General features: G+C 46.1%; 1 protein-coding gene and 1 long non-coding RNA gene across 3 annotated transcripts in view; one reads left to right on the top strand and one right to left on the bottom strand.

Moving 5' to 3' along the window:
- Nucleotides 1–8,499, top strand: part of LOC118320656 — a 52,493-nt gene extending 43,994 nt beyond the window's left edge. Inside the window, exon 6 of the long non-coding RNA XR_004796378.2 lies at nucleotides 8,063–8,499. This is a non-coding gene — a long non-coding RNA (uncharacterized LOC118320656). The remainder of the gene's footprint in view (nucleotides 1–8,062) is intronic.
- A 5,223-nt stretch (nucleotides 8,500–13,722) lies between these two features.
- Nucleotides 13,723–23,098, bottom strand: tmtc4 (transmembrane O-mannosyltransferase targeting cadherins 4). 2 transcript variants are annotated; one of them, XM_035604490.2, is made up of 18 exons: nucleotides 22,600–23,098; nucleotides 21,132–21,317; nucleotides 20,645–20,760; nucleotides 20,281–20,497; nucleotides 19,116–19,203; nucleotides 18,848–18,948; nucleotides 18,518–18,610; nucleotides 18,172–18,333; nucleotides 17,705–17,907; nucleotides 17,165–17,339; nucleotides 16,625–16,756; nucleotides 16,441–16,520; nucleotides 16,240–16,347; nucleotides 16,001–16,142; nucleotides 15,725–15,839; nucleotides 14,368–14,480; nucleotides 14,123–14,192; nucleotides 13,723–13,979 (listed from the first exon to the last, which is right to left on the bottom strand). In XM_035604490.2, the coding sequence occupies exons 2-18, from the start codon at nucleotides 21,291–21,293 to the stop codon at nucleotides 13,831–13,833; spliced, it is 2,226 nt and encodes a 741-aa protein (XP_035460383.1). In that variant the 5' UTR covers nucleotides 21,294–21,317; nucleotides 22,600–23,098; the 3' UTR covers nucleotides 13,723–13,830. The 2 variants fall into 2 exon arrangements, with proteins under 2 accessions (XP_035460383.1, XP_035460385.1); XM_035604492.2 differs by having other exon boundaries at nucleotides 22,605–23,098.
- Between the last annotated feature and the right edge of the window lie 354 nt (nucleotides 23,099–23,452).

Raw genomic sequence — 23,452 nt, 5'->3', positions numbered from 1 at the left:
TAATTCTTTTTTTTTTCACGTTTGTCACGTCCGCTATTTGGACCCTCCCCCCCCCCCGGAAAAACCGTGACAGATGCCAGAAGACACATGTTGAGGTGGAGATGACCCAAACAGAGTTGGAGAATGAAGTGGGCGAAACGTACATTTTCAGATGTTCAGGTTTTTCTGAGACATCACATCCTCCATCGCCCCTCGCATAACCGTTGACCGGGTCGCCGCGGGCGAGTCCATTATGTGTCCGTGTGTATGTTTTCGTTATTGAGCAAGATTAAAGGAAAGAAGGAAGACCACGCTCAAAACCTCTTAGTGGGCTCAGCATATTGTTTTGTCGTTTTCTGGCATGACCAGCTTGATCTTGTGCTACCAGCTGGATGAGCGCTTCCTTCTTGCCCCGCGGCGTCCTGCTGTGCCATTGCCTCAACCAGACACTGTGATGGTAAGTGACTGCTGTAATTGTTCTGCTCCCAGCTCTTACGCTCCAGCCGTCCAACTGGCTCCTTCCTCGCGGCCGTGCCACGTCGCCCCTCGTGGGCCTTCCTGGCGCGGACCCGCGGACCCTTCACACCTTTATTGATAACTGGGGCCCTTACGTGTCCATACAAAAGAGGGAGCATTAAAAATGAATGAGATTAAAATAAAAATGTTTGATGGATTTTGCCAAAAAATATGTTGTTTTTTTTATTTCATTATAAAAATGCAGCTTACCTCTAGTGGTGTGTTATTGTTATGGTGCTCAAAGCATAGGTTTTTCTTTTAATCTCTTTCCAGAAATATTGTCCCCATACAGTTGTTTTAATTGTATTATACTTTTTACATAACGAAAAATAGTTCCAGTGAAAGCCATTGATTGGAGGTCGAATACGACGCAGTGGATATTTCAAGCCCTGGGCAGTTACAACTGAAACCGCATGGCCAGATGGAAAATGAATACAATTAAAAATGAGCTGACCCTTATGAATAGGTTTGTGTCTGTGATCACTGTAGAAAAAGGGGAATAATGTTGACATCCATCACACATACGGTTAGTATCTATATCGGTGTATCAAAGTAGTCACTTAGCAGCCGGTAGGGTTTTTCTTCGTCGCCATCTCTCGGAGATATTATTCGTGCACTCAAGTGAATCTCGTCGCCTCATGTAGCCTTTGCTGACTGTACCAACACACACACACACACACACACAAGAACACACACAAGAACACAAACAGAGGAGAGGGGAGAGAGAGAAAAAAACAAACGCAGGGGAGGGTTTGCTCACTGTACTTTACAACAAATATTAAATTGATTACCACGGCAAGTAGTCTCATCTTGGCCCAGTCTGCTTGAAGTGACAGTCGTTGCTGCGAGTCGTCGGTAGAGTGGACCAGCCCTCGTCGTATAGTGGGGCGGGGGACCTGCTACTGTAACTTAGAGATTCATTTAACCATTCACACTGCTGCTGCACCCTCCTCTTCACACACACACACACACACACACACACACGCACACACACACGCACACACTCTGGCTTGGAAAGGCACCCACTCTGCGTTAGTCAGTCACTGACGTTGAAATCTTTGCTTTGGGGGGGGGGGGGGGGGTGTTAACGCTGGAACCCTGTCGTGGTTCTCCGTCCGTACGTTTATGTAATACTGTGGTACAGTGAAGAGGAGGGGCAGGCGGACGAGGAGGAGGAGGAGGAGGAGGAGGGGAAGAGGAGAAGAAAAGCCAGCGAGAAATGGCAGAGTGTTCCTCAGAACTCAGGATGCTCGAATCTGCGGCCAGTCACCAGTCCGTCGCCCTCGTATGAATATACACAAAACACTCACACACACACACACACACACACACACACGCGTGGGCAGCACATACTCAAAACCCCCGGCCGTAGGGATTTGTGTGTTTGGCTTTCATCTTGCCTAAACCACCGGTACAGTCAAGTCAGGAGCCGCGGTGAATAATTCAATATATTTACCTGCTCCCCTCTTCAAGACATATAGTGTTTGCATTGCGAGAAAATGAATACATAAATAAATAAACGAATGCATGAACGGCGCACTAGGTGAAACATGTGAATGCATAAATGACTGAAGGCGCAGCGAGGCGGGCCGGTGTCTCAGCCCAGAGGTATGTTGCCATCTTCTGGTTTTGGAGTCAAACTTCAGGGTTAAGAGAGAGAGAGAGAGACTTTTTTTATTTCGTGTTGTTGTTGTTGCACCTGAGACCTTTCAGTGGTCCATCTTTCATATTCGCGACTTGACGTTTGCCTCTTCGTTGTCCTAAACAACTGGAACAAGGTAAGAGACAAAGTTAATCGTTTTGACTGACATAATTATTGTTCGTGGGGGTCAACTCAAATTTGCTTTAAGAGCACTGCACGTGAATAGAAAAGAAATCATGAATGAATGAATGAATATTATCAATGATACTGTTCCAATCTTGCTAAGATTTTTTTTGATAGCTGATTCAAGGCCCCTCACTCTGAGGGGTTGTCACGAGCTGCTGCCAGAATCTAGGACTCCTCTCGTGTTCGTCTAATTTGCATGTATGATCATCCACATATGCCCTCCTGTTCCACCGCTGCTCCGAATATGATCTTTGCTGTGGCAGGGTGCTAATTGGCTTGGCCCCGCGGCGTGCATGTGCACCGGCGTGTGTCTGCGTTGCGTCGCCTGTACACCGCCGCGCGCAAATGTTTTTTGCCCACGCACGTGTCAGCGTGTTGACAGCGTGAGCGGTGTCCCGGAGTCTCTCTCTCTCGCCGGGGGCCCCCGGCGCGCGTGGCACCTCCTCCGGTCCGAGAGGCTCGCGCCTCCGTTGCTAACACGCGCCCTGTGCCTCCCCAGCCCTGTCCGGCCCCTGGCTCGGCCTCTCCGGGGGCCCCCGCCTGCAGCAAACGGGGGGGGGGGGCCACAACACAGTTTTTTACCGGACGACAACAAGATCATATCCTCGTTAAAAATGATTTCGACTGCAATGATATGCTGCACATCCGTAATCAAAAAATAGTCGCATCAATATCGCGAGGCGCTACTTTCCGAACATGTTGCCCTGCCGAGCTTTTATTATTGTTAATTTCTCTTCCATTTCTCTTTTTCCAAAGTGCCTGCACACGAGCCTGTATCCGGTCTGAAATGAAAGTATGTCACGTCGTGTCCTGATCTTTGAAAGGTTCAGTATCAGACGACCGTTACCTTGTTTTCCCAGAAGTCCCGTGGCATTTGTGGTCACTCCATTGTCTCCGACGCGGAGCGTCCCGTGGGACAGTTTTTTTTTCTTTCCCCTGCGTCTTCCTCTATGGCGTCCGGTGCACAGCGTGTTGCTGGCCAGTGTTCGGGCCCCTCGCTTGGCGTTTACCTGCGTGCGTCGCCCAGTGTGTCGAGGGGGACGGTCAGCAACACGAGAGGTGCTGCTTCCTTTCTGTGTCACAAGCGATTTGTGTGGGACTTTACTCGGTGTGCTGTGTGGAGTTTTTTGGGGGGGGTTTTCTCCTCTTTTTTTCCGTAGGGGTCGGGCGCGGGGCTGCTGAATGAGCCGGATGCCATGCTGAGTGGGCACATGCCCCAGAAAGTGACAGGAGACAACCAACACTGCCACCAACAGACACACACACACACACACACACACACACACACACACACACACACACACACACACACACAAAAGCATACAGTCCTCCTTCCTTCTCTTTCTTCTTTTCCCTGTCTCCATGTTTCCCCACTGTCCCTCCTTGCTCCTCTTTGCCTGCGGCAAGACAGCTGTGTCCATCAGGCCGTGAGGCCTGTGACATGGGTCACACGCTAAGAGCCCACTAAGATCATGGCAGCGGAGCCGCTCATCCAGCTGTTTGCGCGGGGAGGAGATGTGCAGGAGATGTGGCGAAGCTCCCTCGCGAACCCTAATACAAACATCTTTTTAGTTTTTCAATTTTTCAATGATTTAAAAAAAAAAAGACAAATACACTTTCCAGCTCTTTCAGTCACATAGATAACATTTTTACATTCCATGTAATAAATGCTGCAAGGATAAAAAAAGAAAAGAGACTTTTCTCCGAGGAAGTCGACTGTGCCCAATGTGTTCATTTGAATAGAGACAGATTTGTTTAAAAAAAAAAAAAAAAACCTCTTATGAATCAAAATGCATCGGAGTTGTGAATCATAAATATAATCAGATGGATAATCCGATCCACAGAAAAAAGGCTGATTAAAGATTTTTTTTCTTTTCATTCATTTCCAGCTTGCAGGCCTCACTTCACTCTATTAAATCCTTTGAAGTGGCGCCGGCAGCAACAGAAGTACCAACGTTGTGAATGGTTCCACAATAATGAGTGGACCATCAGCGTGGCCCCTGAATGAGATCCATTATCATTTCATGGCTGGTTGGGCAGATTATTAACTGCGTGCTCTTTAAAAGGTGTCGTCAGCTTCACTTAGAATTACCTGCATTTTCTTTTCTTTTTTTTTCTCATTTCATGTCCCACATGACGAATGCTGGGAGCCGCAATTGCAGAAAAGATAAATCAATCTCCTAATGTCACATCCATTTTTTTTCTCAAGATAAAAAAAAGAGAAAGGATTTTTCTTTCAGAAAGTCAAATTGGTATCAATAAGATGACTGGGCCAAAATCCGACAGGAAAGTTCCAATCCAACAGGAGATGTTATTATGATGAGCTGGTGAATATATAAATTAAGATCCAAACAAAAAATATGTTTAAAAGATAGGACAGAGCATAACTGATTTCATGAGATTCATATCTAAAGGTGTGTATCAACTCCCTCTGAGTTGATTGCCATTAAATTCAGATATGCAGAAAATGAATCCCTTTGAATGATATTGAAATAAATCTAATTAGATGCACACAGGACTATAGGGGTAAACGTGGCAAACAGAGATATCTTGCTAAATTGCCTGACATGCATTAAAAAATATATATATATATCTTTCTGAATAAACGGTGTAACTCTATGCAGTGCCCTGGTTCGAATACTGTTCGAAAAACTGCTGCTGCTCAGCTCCTTCAACCTGTAATCAACAATTACTGCACTGGATTACATGCTCACATCAGAAACACCACATTCCAGATTGCCAATTTTGACATTGCCATTACAGCATTAAAAGATGCAATAAAAGCATAATAATTCATGAAACATAATATGTCATCTGTTGTATGATCTTATCTGTTTTTATTTCAAATCTCCATTTTTTTCTACATGAACGTTACTGTGCATTTTTTTTTTTTGTTACAATTTTTGCCCCCCCCCCCCCCCCTCAATTAATGCATCTGGATTTGTCTGTTTGTGTTGCCGTCCCACTGCCATGCGGCGCTGTATTTAGAGTGAAAATATTGTCACAAATTGCCACAGCTGCTCAAATTCACTTAGAGTCGGGCTTTTGAGGAGCAGCTAAAAATCTTTGCTCTAACAGCTCTAGTGTCTTTGATGTGGGGGGGGGGGGGGGGGGGCTGGATACCCCCCCCCCCCCCCCCAGATCTGGAACACAGTCCCAGAATAAACACTGTGGTCTGGAGGTTAACTCGCAGAGCAGCGTATAGCCCGAATGCTGAAATCCATACGGCTTCAATGGAAGGACCCTCCCTCGACTCTTCTCCCCTCCTCACCCTTCTTTCATTCATTGCTTTCTTTTCTCCATCCCCCTCTCTCTCTCTCTCTCTCTCTCTCTCACTCTCTCACTCTCTCACTCCAGCAGCTTTTGTAACTTTGTGTGGCGAGGCAGCATGTACTCTCTCTCTCTGTCTCTCTCCCCCTTTATCTTCCCCTCTTCCCTCATCAGTCTTTCTCTGGTCCTCCCTCTCTCTCTCCCTCTCTCTCCCTCTCTCTCCCTCTCTCTCTCTCTCTCTCTCTCTCTGTCTGTCCCCTTTCACTTGTGGAGATCCGTTTGAACAGGGGAGCCGTGCTCCCTGTGACCTGTGCTTGTCAGTGTTAATTGTACGGGCTTAATTACAAAAACACATTTAGCACACGTTGAAAAGGGGGGTTTAAATTAAACCATTCCTCTTCAGACCGAAAACCTCCAGGACTTAGATTGCGGCAGGGGCCTGCGTATCAGCCACCCGAGTCAGATTAGACGTGGCCTCTTATCTTGCCACAGCCTGTCCTTTTGAGCCGCCTTGTATTCAGCTGTCTGTCTGAGGCTTTCGCGTGGGGGGGGGGGGGGGGGGGGGGGCTGCTTAGATGCTCTTAGCAAGGCGGCTTGATTTGTGCGACGCACCAACTCCACAGAAGGCGCCCCGGCTCCGTTTTCGCTCACTACTCCTCGAGTAAACTGGGAAAAAACTAAAACAGGAAGTTGTTAAAAAGTGGTCCTCATTAAATAAGCGTAACACTTGTGATGATTTTGCTAAAGAGGATTCATCCGCTACTTCATTCAAAGTTATCGGAGGATTTTAATTAGAGCCAAATATAACAACAAATATATTTATACTGTTTTGTTCATTTTCAATTTGGTCTGAGGTTCATGCTCACAGAGCAGTTCAGGGACACGACATTTGCATACGTATCCAAAAACTATGTACTTAAATCTGGAGGATTAGATGCTTGAAATGAAGATTTTACAGTTTTGATTTGTGAAATTGTGCAGAGTTTGTCTTGTGAAATAAAACACGATGACACAACTCTGCGGCACAGACACGTCCAAACTCAAGTCCTCTGATTCCGGTGCATTGTGAAGCGGCCAGCGGAGCTCTGCTTAATCAGGGGGATTTGTCATGTGATTGACGGACTGTTGACAGCCGTATTGGGGCAGTATTTAGCAGGGTCTCGGGACCCCCGTGGCTAAAGTGAATTTTATGGAGACACTGGTGGGTCACTGGCGTGAAGCAAAGGAGTCAGGCAGTGTTTCTTTTTTCTTTTTTTTTTTTAAAAGGCTGATGCAAATGAAGGTATTTCATGTTGACATCTCACCGTCTGGGGTGTGATAGTTGATCACTTTGTGCATGGTGAGAAAACAAAAGTGCATGCAAAGCCAAACCCCACAGCCCACAGCATCGTCCCAGTGTGTGTGTGTGTGTGTGTGTGTGTGTGTGTGTGTGGTGACTCCCACTACTGTTCCTCTCTGTGTCTGGGAGCGCAGTAGAGTACATTAACAGACCTAATTTACAATGTATGGACTCTGCGGACTGGAACATTTGGAGTTCTGAGATAGTTATGTGCTTGGATAAAAATGCTCGGATTGAAAATTGGGGCCAATTGCTGGTGGTGATTGTGTATGTTTCTAATTATGAGTTATTACCAATTTATTTTAAAAACTAGGATATATATGCCTACGTCTTGTGTAATTATAAGTATGTAATGTTAATGTAATTTTTTTAATACTTCATTGAGACATAATGTAACATGTTTTGATAGACTTGGTCTCATCAATTCATATCAGTTTTAAATCATTTTCTTAAAAATGTTTTCTTTAATCAAGATGTATTATTCACAGCTGGTTGTGGTTTATTAATCAATATTGACAGTGCATTATTTTCAATAATTATCAATATCTGAGATGGACTCAATTTACTTGTTCACGTCATTTACTTATTTGGTTTGTTTGTTTGTTTAAGCAAATTACAGGACAGCAAATAAATAAACCCTGATAAATGATATTTTATTTTATTTTTGTGCGATGCAGAAGCCCCTTAAGATTTCTGTGGTTTTAGCTATAGAGCAGGTTAAAAAAAATCTATTCAACCAGTTATTAATATTCAGGATTTTATTGTATGGTGTGTATGAGCATTTTATGGGGTTTTTAACATTTTTTACAGTTTTTAACACAAAAATCTGGGATCATTATAAACACATAGGTTACATTCATGCAGGTCTTGAAAAAGACGTGCAGGAATGTTCCATCCACAAACTCAAACATCAGAAACTGTCATTTAGAAAAACTGCAATTTACAAAACGTTTCCAAAAAATTCCACATCACATGCTTCGATGTGTTGTTTTGCGTTTATTCTTTGACCTTTGACCTTCTCATCCACAGTTGCATATTAAACCTTTTCAGCCAAAAAGATAACATTTCAAGAAGATGACATGGCTTTCATATATTCTTCTTCTTTTTTGTCTCACTTCTTTCCACTGCAGTGCTGGGGTCATGGTTTTGTGGGCACTGCTGCCTCTAGATGTCACATTGAGAACTACAGTCCCATCACAATTTGTGTTATAGTTTTTTTTAAAGGTAAGACTTTTGCAGATCTCCTTCAAACGCACACATGCAGATAATTGCCTGGAAAAAAAATATCTTAATTTTCTCATAATTTGACTCTGTTTCCATTTGTCTAAGTATATTATAGCGTAATTCTAAGCCGACAGCTGGTCTCTCTCACAGTAAAAAAAAATAAATAACACAAGTCTTGTCTCACATAAGTGATTTCAATTTTATTTCTTTCCAATGAAAGGATAAAAATAAGAGTGAATGAATTGCGGCTCTGAGGTTTAATTGCTTTTTCATGATCCAGCAGTCCTGCAGGAAAATGCGGCGTAAAAAAGCCCAATTAGAGTCCTTTCACTTTGTGCCGCAGACAGCAGGGTTCAGGCTGATTGTCTTTCTCTGCTAGTTGCTCTGCTCCAGAAGGTGATACTGGGCTGGACCCCTGTTACCCTCCGAGCCTTCTGTTAAATTTGGCAGAAGGAACACCGGGGCCCGAGGAGGAACAAAGACGCGCGCGGGTTTTCGCCATAGAACCCCGAAAAAGAATCCCTTAAGAATGGATTAATTTGGTTTAATCGAGGAGACCCATTCCATGCTTACTCCAGCAACGAGGGCCAGTGGAGCAAAGCAGGAAGCGGCTCTCCTCCTTGTTAAATCGCTTGAAATGGCTTCGGAAGTTCTTTAGCACGCTCCCTCTATACGGCAGATGCTCCGCATTAATTGGTCTACGAAGGCCTGACCCAGGGTTCTGTGCGAGGGCTTTAAGAAGCATATTTATTATTTGCCATAACCTGGCGTACAGGATGTGCGCCCGCGAGGGTCGTATTTCACGATATTACACGGATCCTAGCGCCGCGCGTGCTTCGGGGGAGCCGGTGTTGGGGAGGTAATGTTTTAACAGCAGGTAAGTCCTAAACACCATTCTTCAGAGGCCTGCTCTCTCCCCTCATCCGGCCACAGCCATGACTGATGGGCCTGTCTTTTGTATGAATGTTTAGCACGGTGGAAAGCCATATGCCACTGGCACCGACTGCTGCCCACCGCCTCCTACCGTAGCAGTGGTGGAGAGGGGAAGGAGAAGGAGAAAGGCAGGATGAGCGATGGGATTCAAAAATCAAGACGGGCAAAATAAGCAAAGAAAGAGAAAAAGAACAGCGAACCCCGGAGTGGTACCGTACCTACACTGTGCAAAACCCTGAGTACGGTTCACGCAGTTTCTCAGATACTGTAACGCTCGCATACAGTACAACACGGGTGCACATTTGGCGATACACATTAATAGTGGTGGAGATGTATTTTTAATAAGAGGAGCGGTGGTGGGAGGTGAGAGGGGAGGTGGTGCCGGGCTGGTCCATCTGTCCCAAGCAGCCTCTCTCCCAGTGCTGCTGCCGCCCCCTCGTGAGAGAAGCACAGCTGTTACTGGAAAGCCCTACTGTCCAGAAAGGGGCTTGCACTCCTCCCCTCCGTCCTCCGTCCCTCCAGCCCTCCACCTCTCTGCCCACACACCCCCGCAAGAGGGATGAAACGAACCGGCGAGCCCAGCCACTGTGCAGTCAGCCTGCGCGTCTGCAATTTCAAACCTCTTTAGATCATTTTTCATGCTCACCCAGAAATGAATAATGCACACATTAACTGGTGCCAGTTAATAAATTTCCGTCTCACTGCACTATATTTTTCAATAAGGGGGTCTAGCTGCTTCGTTTTGTTTTGCAAAACAGCCTCAGAGGGCTCCTGCTGCAAATTATCCCAGCCCCCCCCCCCCCTCTCCTGACAGCCCTTTCCTTGACTTTAGCAATGATAAAAATTGATCATAAATCGGCTTAAATTTCCGCTGTTGCATGCAAATGTCAGCGAGTGTACCTTGCCATTTCTGTTATATCCGTGATCGCGCACGGGGCTTTTTCTCAGCTGAAGACAACACACCACAACATTTCTCACAAGAGTGCATCCTCAACATTCGGCCCCCAGGGCACCGCTACACAGAAACAGAATCAATCTTGGGGAACTTCCAGCCCTTTTGTAAGGGAGCCAAATTGGCAGACTAGGTCCATTATATCAGTTCAGGAAAGCCCTGGCTAGCATCTGGCCACACTGGACATTTTATAGCCCATCTCTAACTATTAATCATTGGCCGCGACATCACAGACTCTCGAGAGGGTGGCCGGATGCTCCTTTGCGGAGAGACGGCGCTGAAAATGCCAGGGCGTGTAGACGCGACAGTCCCGATACCCGCACTGACAGTGGCCCTCCTTAAAATGACAGAGTGCATCCGAGCCAGACGGACAGAGTGGTGTCAGGGAGGCTCAGTGACAGGCGAGGGGACCCCTCTGTAAAATGCCACCGTGCCCTAGTGGCCCACAGTGCCGCGGTGCGCTGGTAGTATCCGTTCGGAGGGTCGTGTCATGTAATATGATCTAGATGAGGCGGACAGGGCGGGTCCCTCTCCGGGACGCGGATGGGGTGTCAGACAAGCTGCTCCTCTAATAAGGACTGCCATTCTAATGATCACTCAGTCGGCCTAACCTCTGACCCCTACTGTTATAAGAAACGGAGGGAGGGGCAAGGCCCGGGATGGTGGGAAGGACAGTGGGTTCAAATGTGCAGTATTTACATCAATTAGACAGGCAAGATGGAGGTGCCCATCAGAGCCCATTAGGATTGTTGTGGTTGTGTGTGGGGGGGGGGGGGACAGTGAGGGCCCTACATAGGCCCGCAGCAGACACATCACATCCTGTCACATTGATGAGAACTCTGTCAGGCCACAGTTTGTGCGCCGTGTGTCTGTGTATGTGTGCACTTCATGCTGCCATGCCTGCTTCAAATACTACAGAATATAATGGAAGTACTCATGTTAGACGCAGTGTAGGTCGTTTTTTGTTTTTTTTAAGGCTGATGTTTTCCGGCCCGAGTTACTTTGTCTGTCGCGATAACAAAGAGATTCGCCGAGATCCAGAATACGTCAAAGAGTTAATTGTATTAATGGGGGGGTTGGGGGGAAAGGATCAGCTTATTTTGAACGTGAACGAATTCTAAACGCTGAACAAAAAAATGCGCCGACCCGCTCGCCCTCTCTCCACTAACCACACACAGGTGAACTATCACCGGCCATGTTCACGTGATCCAACATTGCCAATCACAGTGATCATGGAATCAACTGGAGAAAAAAATACACAATTACATATAATCATTATATGTATAATAAATTCCCAGTGTCTACATTCATCACGGCTCCCACACGTACATTTACAATAACAAAATCAAAAGACCCTGCTCTTTCAAACGCAGTCGCTCAATTTCCGTGTGACCATCGGGACATTTCCACGTAGCATTTTTTGAAAAAGTGTTTCTCTATTTATTTATTTTTTGAGGGGGGGGGGGATTTTGGTGCTTATGCAAAATAGCACACCTGCTGTTCCAAAACACCCTCATTGGGTTCAAATTAGTGCTCCCCTGCTTCTTGTTCTTCTATTGAATATTCCGCTGCAACAAAAGGATGACAATGTTCTTTCTTTTCTCCCGTAACAAGTTCTGTGGCAATCAAAACAAAATGCCCCGATGAATTTAGCATTACGGAATTTGCTGCGAACAATCAAACGCGATTCTTCTGAAGCCCATTGATTACGCTGATCAAGACTCATCAGTGTGATTAACGGAACACAATGAAAGAAACACCCCCCCCCCCCACCACCACCACCACCACCACCAGGGAGCTGATTTCATTATCGCTGCGATGGCACATCCAGGCAGGTAAAAGGTGGACAGTGGAAACCCGGAGAACAAGGGAAGGGACTTCACAAGGCGGTGGTATCCCATCTTTTATTAATGTCACTCCCTGGGACAGCAGGTTTTTTTTTTTGTCAGTCAGAATGGATAATGAAGATGTTGGCAGGGCCGGTGAATCCATCCCTTTAATACTCACATATTTTATGATAATGAAAGGTACTCAAAGAATGATTATGATGAAAGTGGACCCCCCCCCCCCCCACTGATGTGCCAGCACAGCTGTGCAGCTAGACAGTCAGCTGAATAAAGGGATCACACAGTAAGTAAAGAAAGGGATCCAGAAGTACATAAAGCGAATGGCTGATGGTACTGTAAGCCAAGCCGACGTCGGCGGCGCCGCGTGCTACGCCGCATGATGAAAAATAATATGAAGCGAAAGCTTTCGGTCTAGAATGTCACTACGAAAAAACCTTTTTGATCTCGTCCTGTCTGCGTTCGCCCCCAAATAGCATGAAGCCCTTTCACCGAGCTGACCTTTACACGGATCTCGTAGAAGCGGGTTTAATCTCTGCGAGAGAACAATACTTTTTGAGTGTGTGGCGTATGGAGGATATTTGTTTTTTGGCTTCAGACATATACCTTCCGGCGAGTCTTTACATCAAAGCGGCGAGAGCGGAGTAACAAGGAAATTTCATCACGTGATATTAGTTTCCATGTTTTTGGGAGGTTAGATAGAGAGGATACACTGGCGGCTGTGTGTGCTGTCGCGACCCCCCCCCCCCCCCCCCCCCCCCGACGTGCATATCGGTAACATCTTCCAAGGCATCAAAGCATCGACTGGTGTATTGTACTGTATGTGTAAACAAACTGAGCAGGCCCATAAAGTGAAGCCATACCAACCTGCCGGAGCTTCAAAAGTTTCCTGCGGGCCGTAGGAAGCAGGTGAAAAAATAGAAGTGCAACGACCTCTGACCCCGGGCGCACACTTGTTGACTGATGTTTCACACCGGGGTCGCCTTCTCCCTCAGCTGCGCTCTTCAAGTGAAGAGTATGCATGTGTTCGTGCAGGCACGGTCCCCCGGGGTAGATCATCCCCGTCTGCCTTTGAAGGCCTCTGTGCTATAGAGCTTTTTTCATACAGCACCGGCCCGGCGCTTCCTGTCTCAGCTGACCCCCTCGCCTCCTCTCGGACACTTCAGATGAGCTGCTCGGCACAAACACCTTTCTCCCATTAACTACAGAGGGTTACAGGGGGAGGGGGGGTCGGGTGGGTTATGAGCCTCGGAGTGCCATCCTGCTCAGGAGCAAAAAAGACAAGTTATTAAAAAACAAACATGATAACCAGATCAGCCCGCCAGTGGTCAATGCTTACCAGCTGAAGCCTCTCACGGACAGTCGGTGGGCTCTACTTTTTTCTTTTCTTGTTTTGAGTAATGAATAGAAGCTGCGGTCCTTTGCAGACTAACACTCTTGGTCCAAACTCCAGCAGGCCTTTTGAGTATTGGAACATTCGGGACTCCTGACACGAGGCCAACCCAAATAAATTTTTTACGACAGATTCTCTGAGTCCACACATGCACGGCGCTCTGTCCAGCTGACACAACAGAGGGTCAGAGATGAAAAAGACTCGGGGTTCACCGAGGATCAGTTCCACATGGCCTTCAAATGGGGCGACGAAAAACGAGAAAAAAAAGCAACAAAACATCACAGTGCAGATGGACATGTAATCTCACACCCATGAAATCAAATTACTTGATAAACAAGTGGTCTCAGACATGAAAAAAATCTTTAGATAAAAGAAGTTTATGCTGCAAAAAAATATAATGTTTCCCCCCTTTTATTTCCCCCAAAGAACACAACTAGAGCCTGATTAACAGGTCGTGGTCTTTATTTTCAAATGGTACAAAGTCAGAATTAGTGAGATAAAATCATAGCGAGTGGAACAATGGAAAAATAATTGTTTTTACAGCAGGTTCCTTCAGGGTGCGCTGCGCTGAAGCTGGTCCAGTTTACGTCGCAGCATGTTGTAGTTGTCCCTGGTCCCGGGAGCCTCGGGGTCCAGCTTTAGAGACAGCTCGTAGTGTTTCTTTGCCAGCTCCAGCTTTCCCCAGCGATGGTACAGCACAGCTGAGGGGGGAAAAAAAGGGAAATGCTCTTCAAGTTGAGAAGTTTTAATTCTAATCTACTTGGTGCATTCAACTCAGTGCAACATGCACAATTTTGAGAACTGTGTACAACATGTGATAGAACCAGAGTCGCAGTAGCCTTACCTAAATTGCCATGGCAACTGGCAGAATTTGGGTTGATCCGAAGAGCGTGAAGGAAAAAGCCCTCTGACTCCTGAGGGCAGGAGAAAAAGATAAAATAAATAACTCTGAATTATCAGTATCAGTGAGAGAAATGTGCAACTCCTGACTTGAAGAAGATACAGACGACCTTATAAGGCATAAAATAACCAACAATGAACCAAAAAAAATAATATTCTTGGTTGAATTTTAATACTATGCTGACTAACCTTGTATTTCTGTAATTTCCCCAGGACGTTAGCCAATGAAAACATGATGGTGTGGTCACTGGGGAGGAGCTTCAGAGCCTCTCGGCCGATCAACTCTGCTTGACCCAGGTTACCTTGAAGACGGAACAAAAAACATCACTCCAAAGATACAGCTTGACAAATGCACGCTCACATATGTATTTTATGAACAATATCCCAACCAATGCATATGCTACTAAAAAATTCAAACCCAGGGGTACATTGGTAATAACAGCTGGTGTTCAGAGAACCGGGGCCGCTTGCTCCGTGTCTAGGGCAGAGTTTTTTCTTCTCCACACATGGAGGAGCGGTTTAGTCTCCTAATTAAGGTTGAACACAAGGCCCACTGGGTTATTGATCTCTGTCACAGACACGTCTGATGTCTGGCCAGAAACGGAGAAAGAGAAAGAGAGAGGGAGACGGTCAGACAATGACAGTCAGGTCCTGAGTCATGGCCTGTGCCCTTCAGACACAGCTTGCCAAAAATGGGACTACACGTGCGACTGTGCCTGAGCGCGTCTGCCTGAGTCTACACCGATTCTGCCTTTTTTGTTTGTGTAATGATCAAAAATGAAAAAGAGTGGGGGGTTGAAGACCAAAGAGAAAAGAATATTCCCTTGTCCTTGTTTTTTGAAAACGACACCTATTGTTCTTCTTTTCCCCCCTTTTTTTTGTTGGGGGAAAGCTGGGGAGAGGGGTAGAATTATTACTATTATTATCAGATTTGGGGAACAAATGCTGTGGGGGGGGGATCTGAGGGGGCGCTGTTTCTGGCTGTGCTTGCCCACGTTTGATCAGGAACACACTGGGCCCCGATTGGACGGTTCCAGTGCCCTCCTGGGAGACTCCGCCCCCCACGGGAGCGGCTTCTGACAAAACGGCTGGAGCGTTTTGGAAATCAGAGCATTCTCCACACGGCAGGGAAGAGTGCCTTCAAAACTCACAACACAAAGCTTTAATACATAAATTTCAAGCATTGCTGATTCCTGCTCTTCCGGTCTAATCTTGTTGGCCATTAAGATTTCCTGCCTCTCCAGAATAACCAACGCTGAGTTTCTTGGCTGTTAATGTTGAAACAAAATGTCAGACAGAGTTCAATAAAGTAAGTTGGTAAAACTGAATAATAATGCCATTTATTCAGACATTTATATTTATAATATTATCATTATTACTTAGTAAACAAACCTTTAACAGAGTGAGATTAAATTATTAATTTATATTAGTCTGTGTGATAGATGTCCTTTTAGGAGTGATAGCAGGTTACAATCTTGAGTAATTGCAAATTGATTTCTATACAGCAATTACAGTATTTGTGTGTGTCTGTGCCTTCTTTTCCTACCAGTGTTGTCCAGCAGAATGACCATGTTGTTCCACGCCAGGCTGTGGTCGGGTTTCAGCACTGTGGCGTTCCTCCATGCGTTCAGGGCATCCAAGTGTCTGTTCTGGTCAGCATACTAATCATGAAAGGGGAGAAAAAATAAGTATTTTCTGTGTATGACGACAAAAAAAATTAATAAATGAACATTTATACAGTAATTTCAATTATTTGAAAAAAATAATAAGAAGAAGAAATGAAAAAAGCCCCTGCAGAACAGTTCACACCCTAGATTCTCACCAAGCGCCCCAGGTTATAGTAGCAGTCTGGGTATTTCTTCCGGAAGCGAATGGCGTTCCAGTAGCTCAGCTCTGCTTCCTCAAATTTCTGTAGGCTGTTCTGAACTATTCCCAAATTCATCCAAGCCGCCGCAAAGTCTGGCCTGCATAGATTAAAACACAGAACAACAAAAATAATAGGAGTTAATTGGCGGCTGGCACCGATGAAATAGTGTTTCTTTGCGTGTTGGGACGACATACTGAATGGAAACGGCTTTGGACAGAAGCTGCTCCGCCTCCACCAGTTCATTCCGCTCCTTCAAGATATTCCCCAGGTTGTTCATGGCGTGGACATAGGAGGGGTGCAGCCTGAAGGTCACATAAAAACACAACAAAAAGTTATCTTCTTGCTCATGAGTTAGCAGTTCACTCGATGATGCTGACACTTGCGAGGAGACGTACCTGACTGCCTCTCTGTAATATCTGATAGCAGCGGTTGTGTTTCCTCTGTCGGCCAGGTTCTTACCTACGTTGTAATGGACCTGAGGAATCAATCACACACATGTAAGACATCTGAGTGTGACTTTCCACTTTTGAAACATCCTTTTAAGGGGCAGGCGAGGACACAGAGAACGTGTGTTTTCACCTTGGCGTTGAGCGGACAGACAGACAGGGCACTGGTGAAGAGGCTTTGCTCCGTCCGCCACTGGTGACTGCGGAGGGCGCAGCGAGCTACATACACACACAACAGCAGAAGCACGGCTACACAGACCAGCTTCTGTAAAGTGGAAGAGAAAAAAAGAAAGGGACATTTAACAACCACACTGACTGTAAGTAATTAGAACCCTTAAGCTTAAAAATGAATTTTCTGTGACTCACAAGTTAACAGCCTGAATATGTATCCATGTAACACGTGGACACCTGCTGTTATCGTCCCTTTAAAGGTGAGTCATAGGCCATTTCTTCACGTCTGTCCCTACTCTGCATTGCTGAGCCACTGAAGCATCACAGTTGCATTAGCAAGTGGTTAAATAAAAGAGTTTTAAAAGCCAGGACATTGTGACCCTGTGGGCTGTAAAAGAAAAATAGAGAGGTCGCTGGGCTGCGTCTCTGCTGGGAACTTGTTTCGTCAGAAACTGGCTCTTATTTTTTGGTGTGATCTTTTTGGTATGATTTGGGGCCCTACCTTGTATTTGTTCCAGCGACAGCAGCAGTGTCCTAGGGAGTAGGCCAGCAGCAGGCAGTAGCCGGCCGAAGATAGGTAGAGCACTCTCTCGGCAACGACGAAGCCCACCCGGAAAAAAATGTTACAGGCCGGCAGGAAAGGGACCACCAGCAGCACCAGACCCAAGGTCAGAGTCCTGGCAGGGAGAGGGGGGGAAAAAGCCACAGAGTACAATAGGATTATATACAGATACACGACACACACAAAAAAGTCTGACACAAAGTCTGAAGAAGAACTTATATTTTATCAAATTACGCTCAATAAACTCCCCAAAAACCCATCCTACACTCACAGGAAACTTTCCTCATCAACCACACACACACACACACAGTCTGTGTCTAAACCAGCAGAGAACTCCTCGAACAGCAAGTGGAGACATGGTGCTGTGGTCACACTGCAGTGGACATGATACAATTTTCATAATCAAGTGTAAGTCTGGAGAGGCCCACATGTACTTCCGTCTCATCTGCAGCGAGCGCGAGATTGGCTGTGCTTGCTTACCTCCTCCTCTGGCTGTCCTGCGAGCATAAGGCTTGGCTTGTCAAGCCTATCAGGACGCACCAGAGCAGCAGCAGCCACGCCGTCCTCCAATCAGTGGCTGCCTTAATGAGCGGCACACAGCCCATGGACCAATCAAAGCACAGCCACCAGGGACACAGCAGCAGCCAGGCATTCAGAGAGTAGTAGTAATTATAGTTCACTATCTGCCAATCAAATAGGGAACGGGACGGGTGCAGAATGGGGAAGAGAGAGTGGGGCAAGTGAAGCGAATTACATCATTTCAAATTTCAAAATACTCAGGTCAAACAATATTAGATGTTTAATTAGACTTAAACATGTACACATGAATTCGGCTTTAGTCATTTCAGAATAGCACAGCTCCCCCGCATTAATGATTCAAGAAAATAAAGATAATTTCAGGATGTAATCTTGTAATCAGTGCCTGGGATTAAATGAATAAAATTTACTCTGAGAAATATATTTTCTGCAAAAGAAGCAGGGTTGTCCACTTCGGTGAATGCCGGCGGTCCTGTTCCCATGATCCTCCAGCGTGCGTAGAGCATTGCGAGTCCTCCGAGAGCCATGAGAGCCAATCGGGTCAGCAGTCCCGTTCGCACCACGTCACCTACCTGTCAGGAAAAATATTGTGATCCATCAATTCGGTTACTTTGGAGCACCGCTTCGCCGTCGCCACATATGTACGTACACCCTTATTGCTTAACTTAAACAATGTACAGTATGTGATGTGACATTAATCATACAAGGGGCGTGCATTATTTATGACAGAAAGGGGAGGGGGGGTTATAAACTCACATGGAGCGAATTCCTCCTAAGGAGTAGCCTCTGGCTGAGTTCATACACATTAACATTACAGATCAGGAGGACATCAAAGGCTGCGTTCACACCCTGGAGGAAAATACATAGAGGAGGAAGGACAAATGGCATTTAAAATGTATATAGGTCATCTTTAGCTCTTATCATACGTATAAAAAGCATGACTGTAAGCAATTACATGAAATAAAAGTCAATTAGTATGACTTCATTACGTGATGACGTCTCATTTAAACATTGCTACTACTGGATCGGGTTTGGAATCATAAACTCACAGCAAAATGCCGTTAGTAAAAAAAGAAGACTTCATACCAAGACGGTGATGCCTTGTTCTTTACAGAGCATCGCTGCAGCACACAGCAAGAGGCTGACCACAACCCACCGGACAGAAAACCTATCATCTCCCTCACTCCCTGAGAACACAAAGGCAAGAGAAAGTTGGCTGTGGACAGTTGAGACTTTTAAAAGAAGATGTTCAAAGAAAGGAAGAAATAAAGAAGCCCGTATGGACAGTCCTTTGTACTGTATAGTATCACAGTACACGGAGAGTGATTATTTGGAGTTGTGAATAGACCTCTACCTGTGTTGAAGGCTTTGCAGTAGGTGAGGAATGAGAGTTGGAAGAACAGAGCACATAAAAGGTCCGCTCGACCCACTATACCCGCCACCTTGAGGGTGATGGAGAGTGAAAAAGAGAAGAGAGACAGAATTAAAAGCTGCGATACCTGAGGCTGAAAAAAAGCTACGGAACATTTGTTATATATATATATATATATATATTACATACAAGAAACCACATTAAGATGTGCATCCTTTCATAAATGATCAAATTATATCACATCTCCCACAGTATATTCTATTTTGCATAGTGCATCCAGTTACAAATGGGCTCGATGGAAAAGGCTTGTTAATGGAGGTAGGAAGAATCACTCATTACCAGCGGGGCCTGTTGGTGTGTGTGTGTGTCTGCTATACAGTGTGTGAGGACAGTATGGTTTGGCATCCTGGGGTTGTCTGCTTTGATACTTACTGCAGACCAAACCCAACAGTCTGCCTGCCTCCCACCCCCCAAGGTCTCACCCAGTCCTTGCCCTGCATGATTAAAGACAATGGAGAGGGGGAAATACCGCCATCCAGCCAGGCTTTACAGCAAAAACACATCTGCGTGCAGGTCAATAAGCAGCCCGGCACAACTAATAGTGAGGCCGCGCTGCCACACATACCTTGGCTACGCGCTCCCAACTGAGACAGGGCTTTTGTTCTTGGCAAGGAACCACTGCATGTTTTAGTATTAAAAACCTCTGGACTGGCATGTCAAGATACCACAATGCACTGCTTTAGGGAATCTATGTTGTTAAGAAAAGTTTATTCAAAGCCCCACCAAAAAAATCACAACCGGTACCATGTCTCAAAGGGCAACAACTCAGCCCAAGTACAAAGCTGCAATTTTATGAACTATGCTAGAAAAGGAAGTTTGTTTATCTTTTTGCCGGATTTTCTCATTAAAGACACCGTTATCGAATTTGTGGTTTATCTGAAACAAAAACTGCGGTTGCTGTTGTGCAAAACGGAATAAACTCTCAAATCTGGCACTATTGATTTTAACAGTGGATCCAAAATAAAAACCCTAACCCTATGGTTATTGTATTCATTGTCAGCATTTAAGTCCACTGTTCTTTCTATTTCTGTGCGATTTCTGCTGTAAAAAGCAAACTTTCTTGAACTTGACTGTGAACTCTACTCACACTTTCTGTGTGGACTGGGTGTGCAGCAAAGAAGAGGGCGGCAAGCAGAGACGTCTTGGGAGCGAGGTTCACTATCTTATCTTTCTCATCATAGGCCAGTCCACCAATCAGTATGGCAAACATGTCGATCATGAGGGCGGATATTATGGCATGGAGGACAATGTTCAGCATGTGAAAGCCGATAGGTTGCAGGCCTCCCGCCAAGAGGTAGTTGAGCCTGCAAAAAATAACATGATGACTGATGATAACTGTATGGTAGGTGAAGGAAATGAGTGGCTTGATGACTTCATTCATTTAACACTGTGGTGAAAGTGTTAAGTGTCAGCTCATAAACTGAATGGAATTCAATTCAATTTTTTTTTACCTAAACGTAAGGACAGTGAGAGGTCGGTAGGATTTGTGACTGGAGTTGCTACTCAAGTTGCTTCCCCAGAAGTCATTGGTCCAGATGTTGTTCAGCGGTGTTGTTGGTTTCAAGTCCTGCAACAGAAAAACGCACAATGACACTGATGCCGGTAACACAGACCTGAGCAGGATGCCCCTCTGTTGACGCAGCATTGGCAACTTCGTGAAATGAAATATCACTGCTTTTGCAACTATGTAACAAGCATTTATTCAATTCTATCTGTGCAACAGCTTGTTCTGTACAATGGCGGTAGATAGACATTTATATATTTTATATTTATATCATATTTTCACTGTCTTCCTTACCAAAAATATTTTACTGTCAATTCTTACATTTTTATAGCTTCTACTTTACACCCCATCTTTATTATTTTAGAGTCTTAATTCATCTGTTATCTAGTCAGACATCTTCAGGCTTGCACACACACACACAATTACACATTTACCTTGTTGTTGACGATCGCTTCGGAATCGTCGAACACAAACTCCCCGTCATAGCTGTTGATGAAGCACAGCAGCGCCACCAGGGCCACCGTGAGCTTGGCCCGGACCGGGGCGAGCTTCGGCAGGGGGATCTGGTGATCCCAGTGAACTTCAGACAAGGCCATGATGCACCGGCTCTTTGGTCAATTCTGTTATCACCGGGGGACAGAGGGAGAAGGAAACAGGCAAGACAAGAGCGTCGTGTCAGCTGCTTACAGGTGCTGTCCAAGGTTCATGGGCTGGATATGAATGTAGTAAAACAGCAAACAACTATCTCAATAATACGCAGAGTCTTTATACACTGGGTGAATTCATTCATACCTTAATGTTTTGAGAGACATGGTGTCAGAAGGGGACAGAGGGAGAAGGATGCAGGCACCAGGACAGAGGGAGAAGGATGGAGGCACCAGGACAGAGGGAGAAGGATGCAGGCACCAGGACAGAGGGAGAAGGATGCAGGCACCAGGACAGAGGGAGAAGGATGCAGGCACCAAGACCGAGGGAGAAAGATGGAGGCACCAGGGACAGAGGGAAAAGGATGGAGGCACCAGGACAGAGGGAGAAGGATGGAGGCACCAGGGACAGAGGGAAAAGGATGGAGGCACCAGGACAGAGGGAGAAGGATGCAGGCACCAGGACAGAGGGAGAAAGATGGAGGCACCAGGACAGAGGGAGAGGATGCAGGCACCAGGACAGAGGGAGAGGATGCAGGCACCAGGACAGAGGGAGAAGGATGCAGGCACCAGGACAGAGGGAGAAGGATGGAGGCACCAGGACAGAGGGAGAAAAATGCAGGCACCAGGACAGAGGGAGAAGGATGCAGGCACCAGGACAGAGGGAGAAGGATGCAGGCACCAGGGACAGAGGGAGAAGGATGCAGGCACCAGGGACAGAGGGAGAAGGATGCAGGCACCAGGACAGAGGGAGAAGGATGCAGGCACCAGGACAGAGGGAAAAGGATGGAGGCACCAGGACAGAGGGAGAAGGATGCAGGCACCAGGACAGAGGGAGAAGGATGCAGGCACCAGGACAGAGGGAGAAGGATGCAGGCACCAGGACAGAGGGAAAAGGATGGAGGCACCAGGACAGAGGGAAAAGGATGGAGGCACCAGGACAGAGGGAAAAGGATGGAGGCACCAGGACAGAGGGAGAGGATGCAGGCACCAGGGACAGAGGGAAAAGGATGGAGGCACCAGGACAGAGGGAGAAGGATGGAGGCACCAGGACAGAGGGAAAAGGATGGAGGCACCAGGACAGAGGGAGAGGATGCAGGCACCAGGACAGAGGGAGAAGGAAACAAGCAGACAAGAAGAGAGTCGTACTGTGTCAGCTGCTTACAGGTGCTGCCCATGTTCATGGGCTGGATATGAATGTAGTAAAAACAATAATAAGCAGAGTCTTTACACACTGGGTGGGTGGATTCATTCATACCTTACGTTTTGAGAGACATGTCGTCAGAGGTCACTGTCCTGTGGAGCTCCCATGTCAGCTTCTCCCACAGCTAGCTAGCTAGCTAGCTAAACTAGCACAACATACACGTCCAGCTCACTGGAGGAAGCTAGGATCCCCACGTGTCGATTAGCTTTGCACTTTTCTAATAGCGAGGTGAAGTAACGACACTGCCACGGACGGTGTCAGGTGACGGCGCGACGCGGAGGGAACCTTGGAGTTGAGCAAGCTAACACACACCGGCGTGGCTTTAGCATGTCTCGTTAGCGGGTGTTAGCCCCGTTGTCACGCCGCGCGCACATAGCAGACGCGCGGGGAAGGCTGCGTCGGTGACACGCGGAATATATTCTGGATTATTTTTGGTGACAAAAACTGTGAATGTTGTCATTCATTCATGTACAGCTGTGCCGACGAGGTGCATCAGCCGGGCACATCTCGTGGCTGTAAACAAATACACACACGCTCGGGCTCCGGCACTTCCGGTCCGGCGTCACCGTCACATGTTCATTTCCAACCAATAGATGATGAGTACTTCAAGTCTTCTTTTTTTTGAGTGACAGATGCAGAGACAAGCAGAGCTCAAGCGAAGAAACACAACTCAAGATTATTTTCATTGTCGATGAATTGGTCGATTATTTTTTCTCTATTAAACGAATAGTTATTTAGTAAATAAAATGTCATGAAATGGTGAAAAATGTCGATTGTGTTTCCCAATTCCCCCCAAGATTATGTTTTGTTTTGTCCACACACCGAAGATAGTCAGTTCACTGTCACATAGTTGATTTTGAAGCCTCACAATCTGGTGACTCTGGATACAAATAATAAAAAATGTATG

Source organism: Scophthalmus maximus, chromosome 14, assembly GCF_022379125.1.
Source record: "Scophthalmus maximus strain ysfricsl-2021 chromosome 14, ASM2237912v1, whole genome shotgun sequence".
NCBI lineage: Eukaryota > Metazoa > Chordata > Actinopteri > Pleuronectiformes > Scophthalmidae > Scophthalmus > Scophthalmus maximus.
This window is presented reverse-complemented; position numbering and strand designations above follow the sequence as displayed.

Coding starts and splice junctions, on each gene's coding strand:
- tmtc4 (XM_035604490.2), bottom strand. CDS start 21,293: ATGGCCTTGTCTGAAGTTCACTGGGATCACCAGATCCCCCTGCCGAAG. Junction 20,498..20,644: donor CTCACTGTCCTTACGTTTAG/GTAAAAAAAAAT, acceptor TATTTTTTGCAG/GCTCAACTACCTCTTGGCGG. Junction 18,949..19,115: donor CTGCAAAGCCTTCAACACAG/GTAGAGGTCTAT, acceptor TTGTGTTCTCAG/GGAGTGAGGGAGATGATAGG.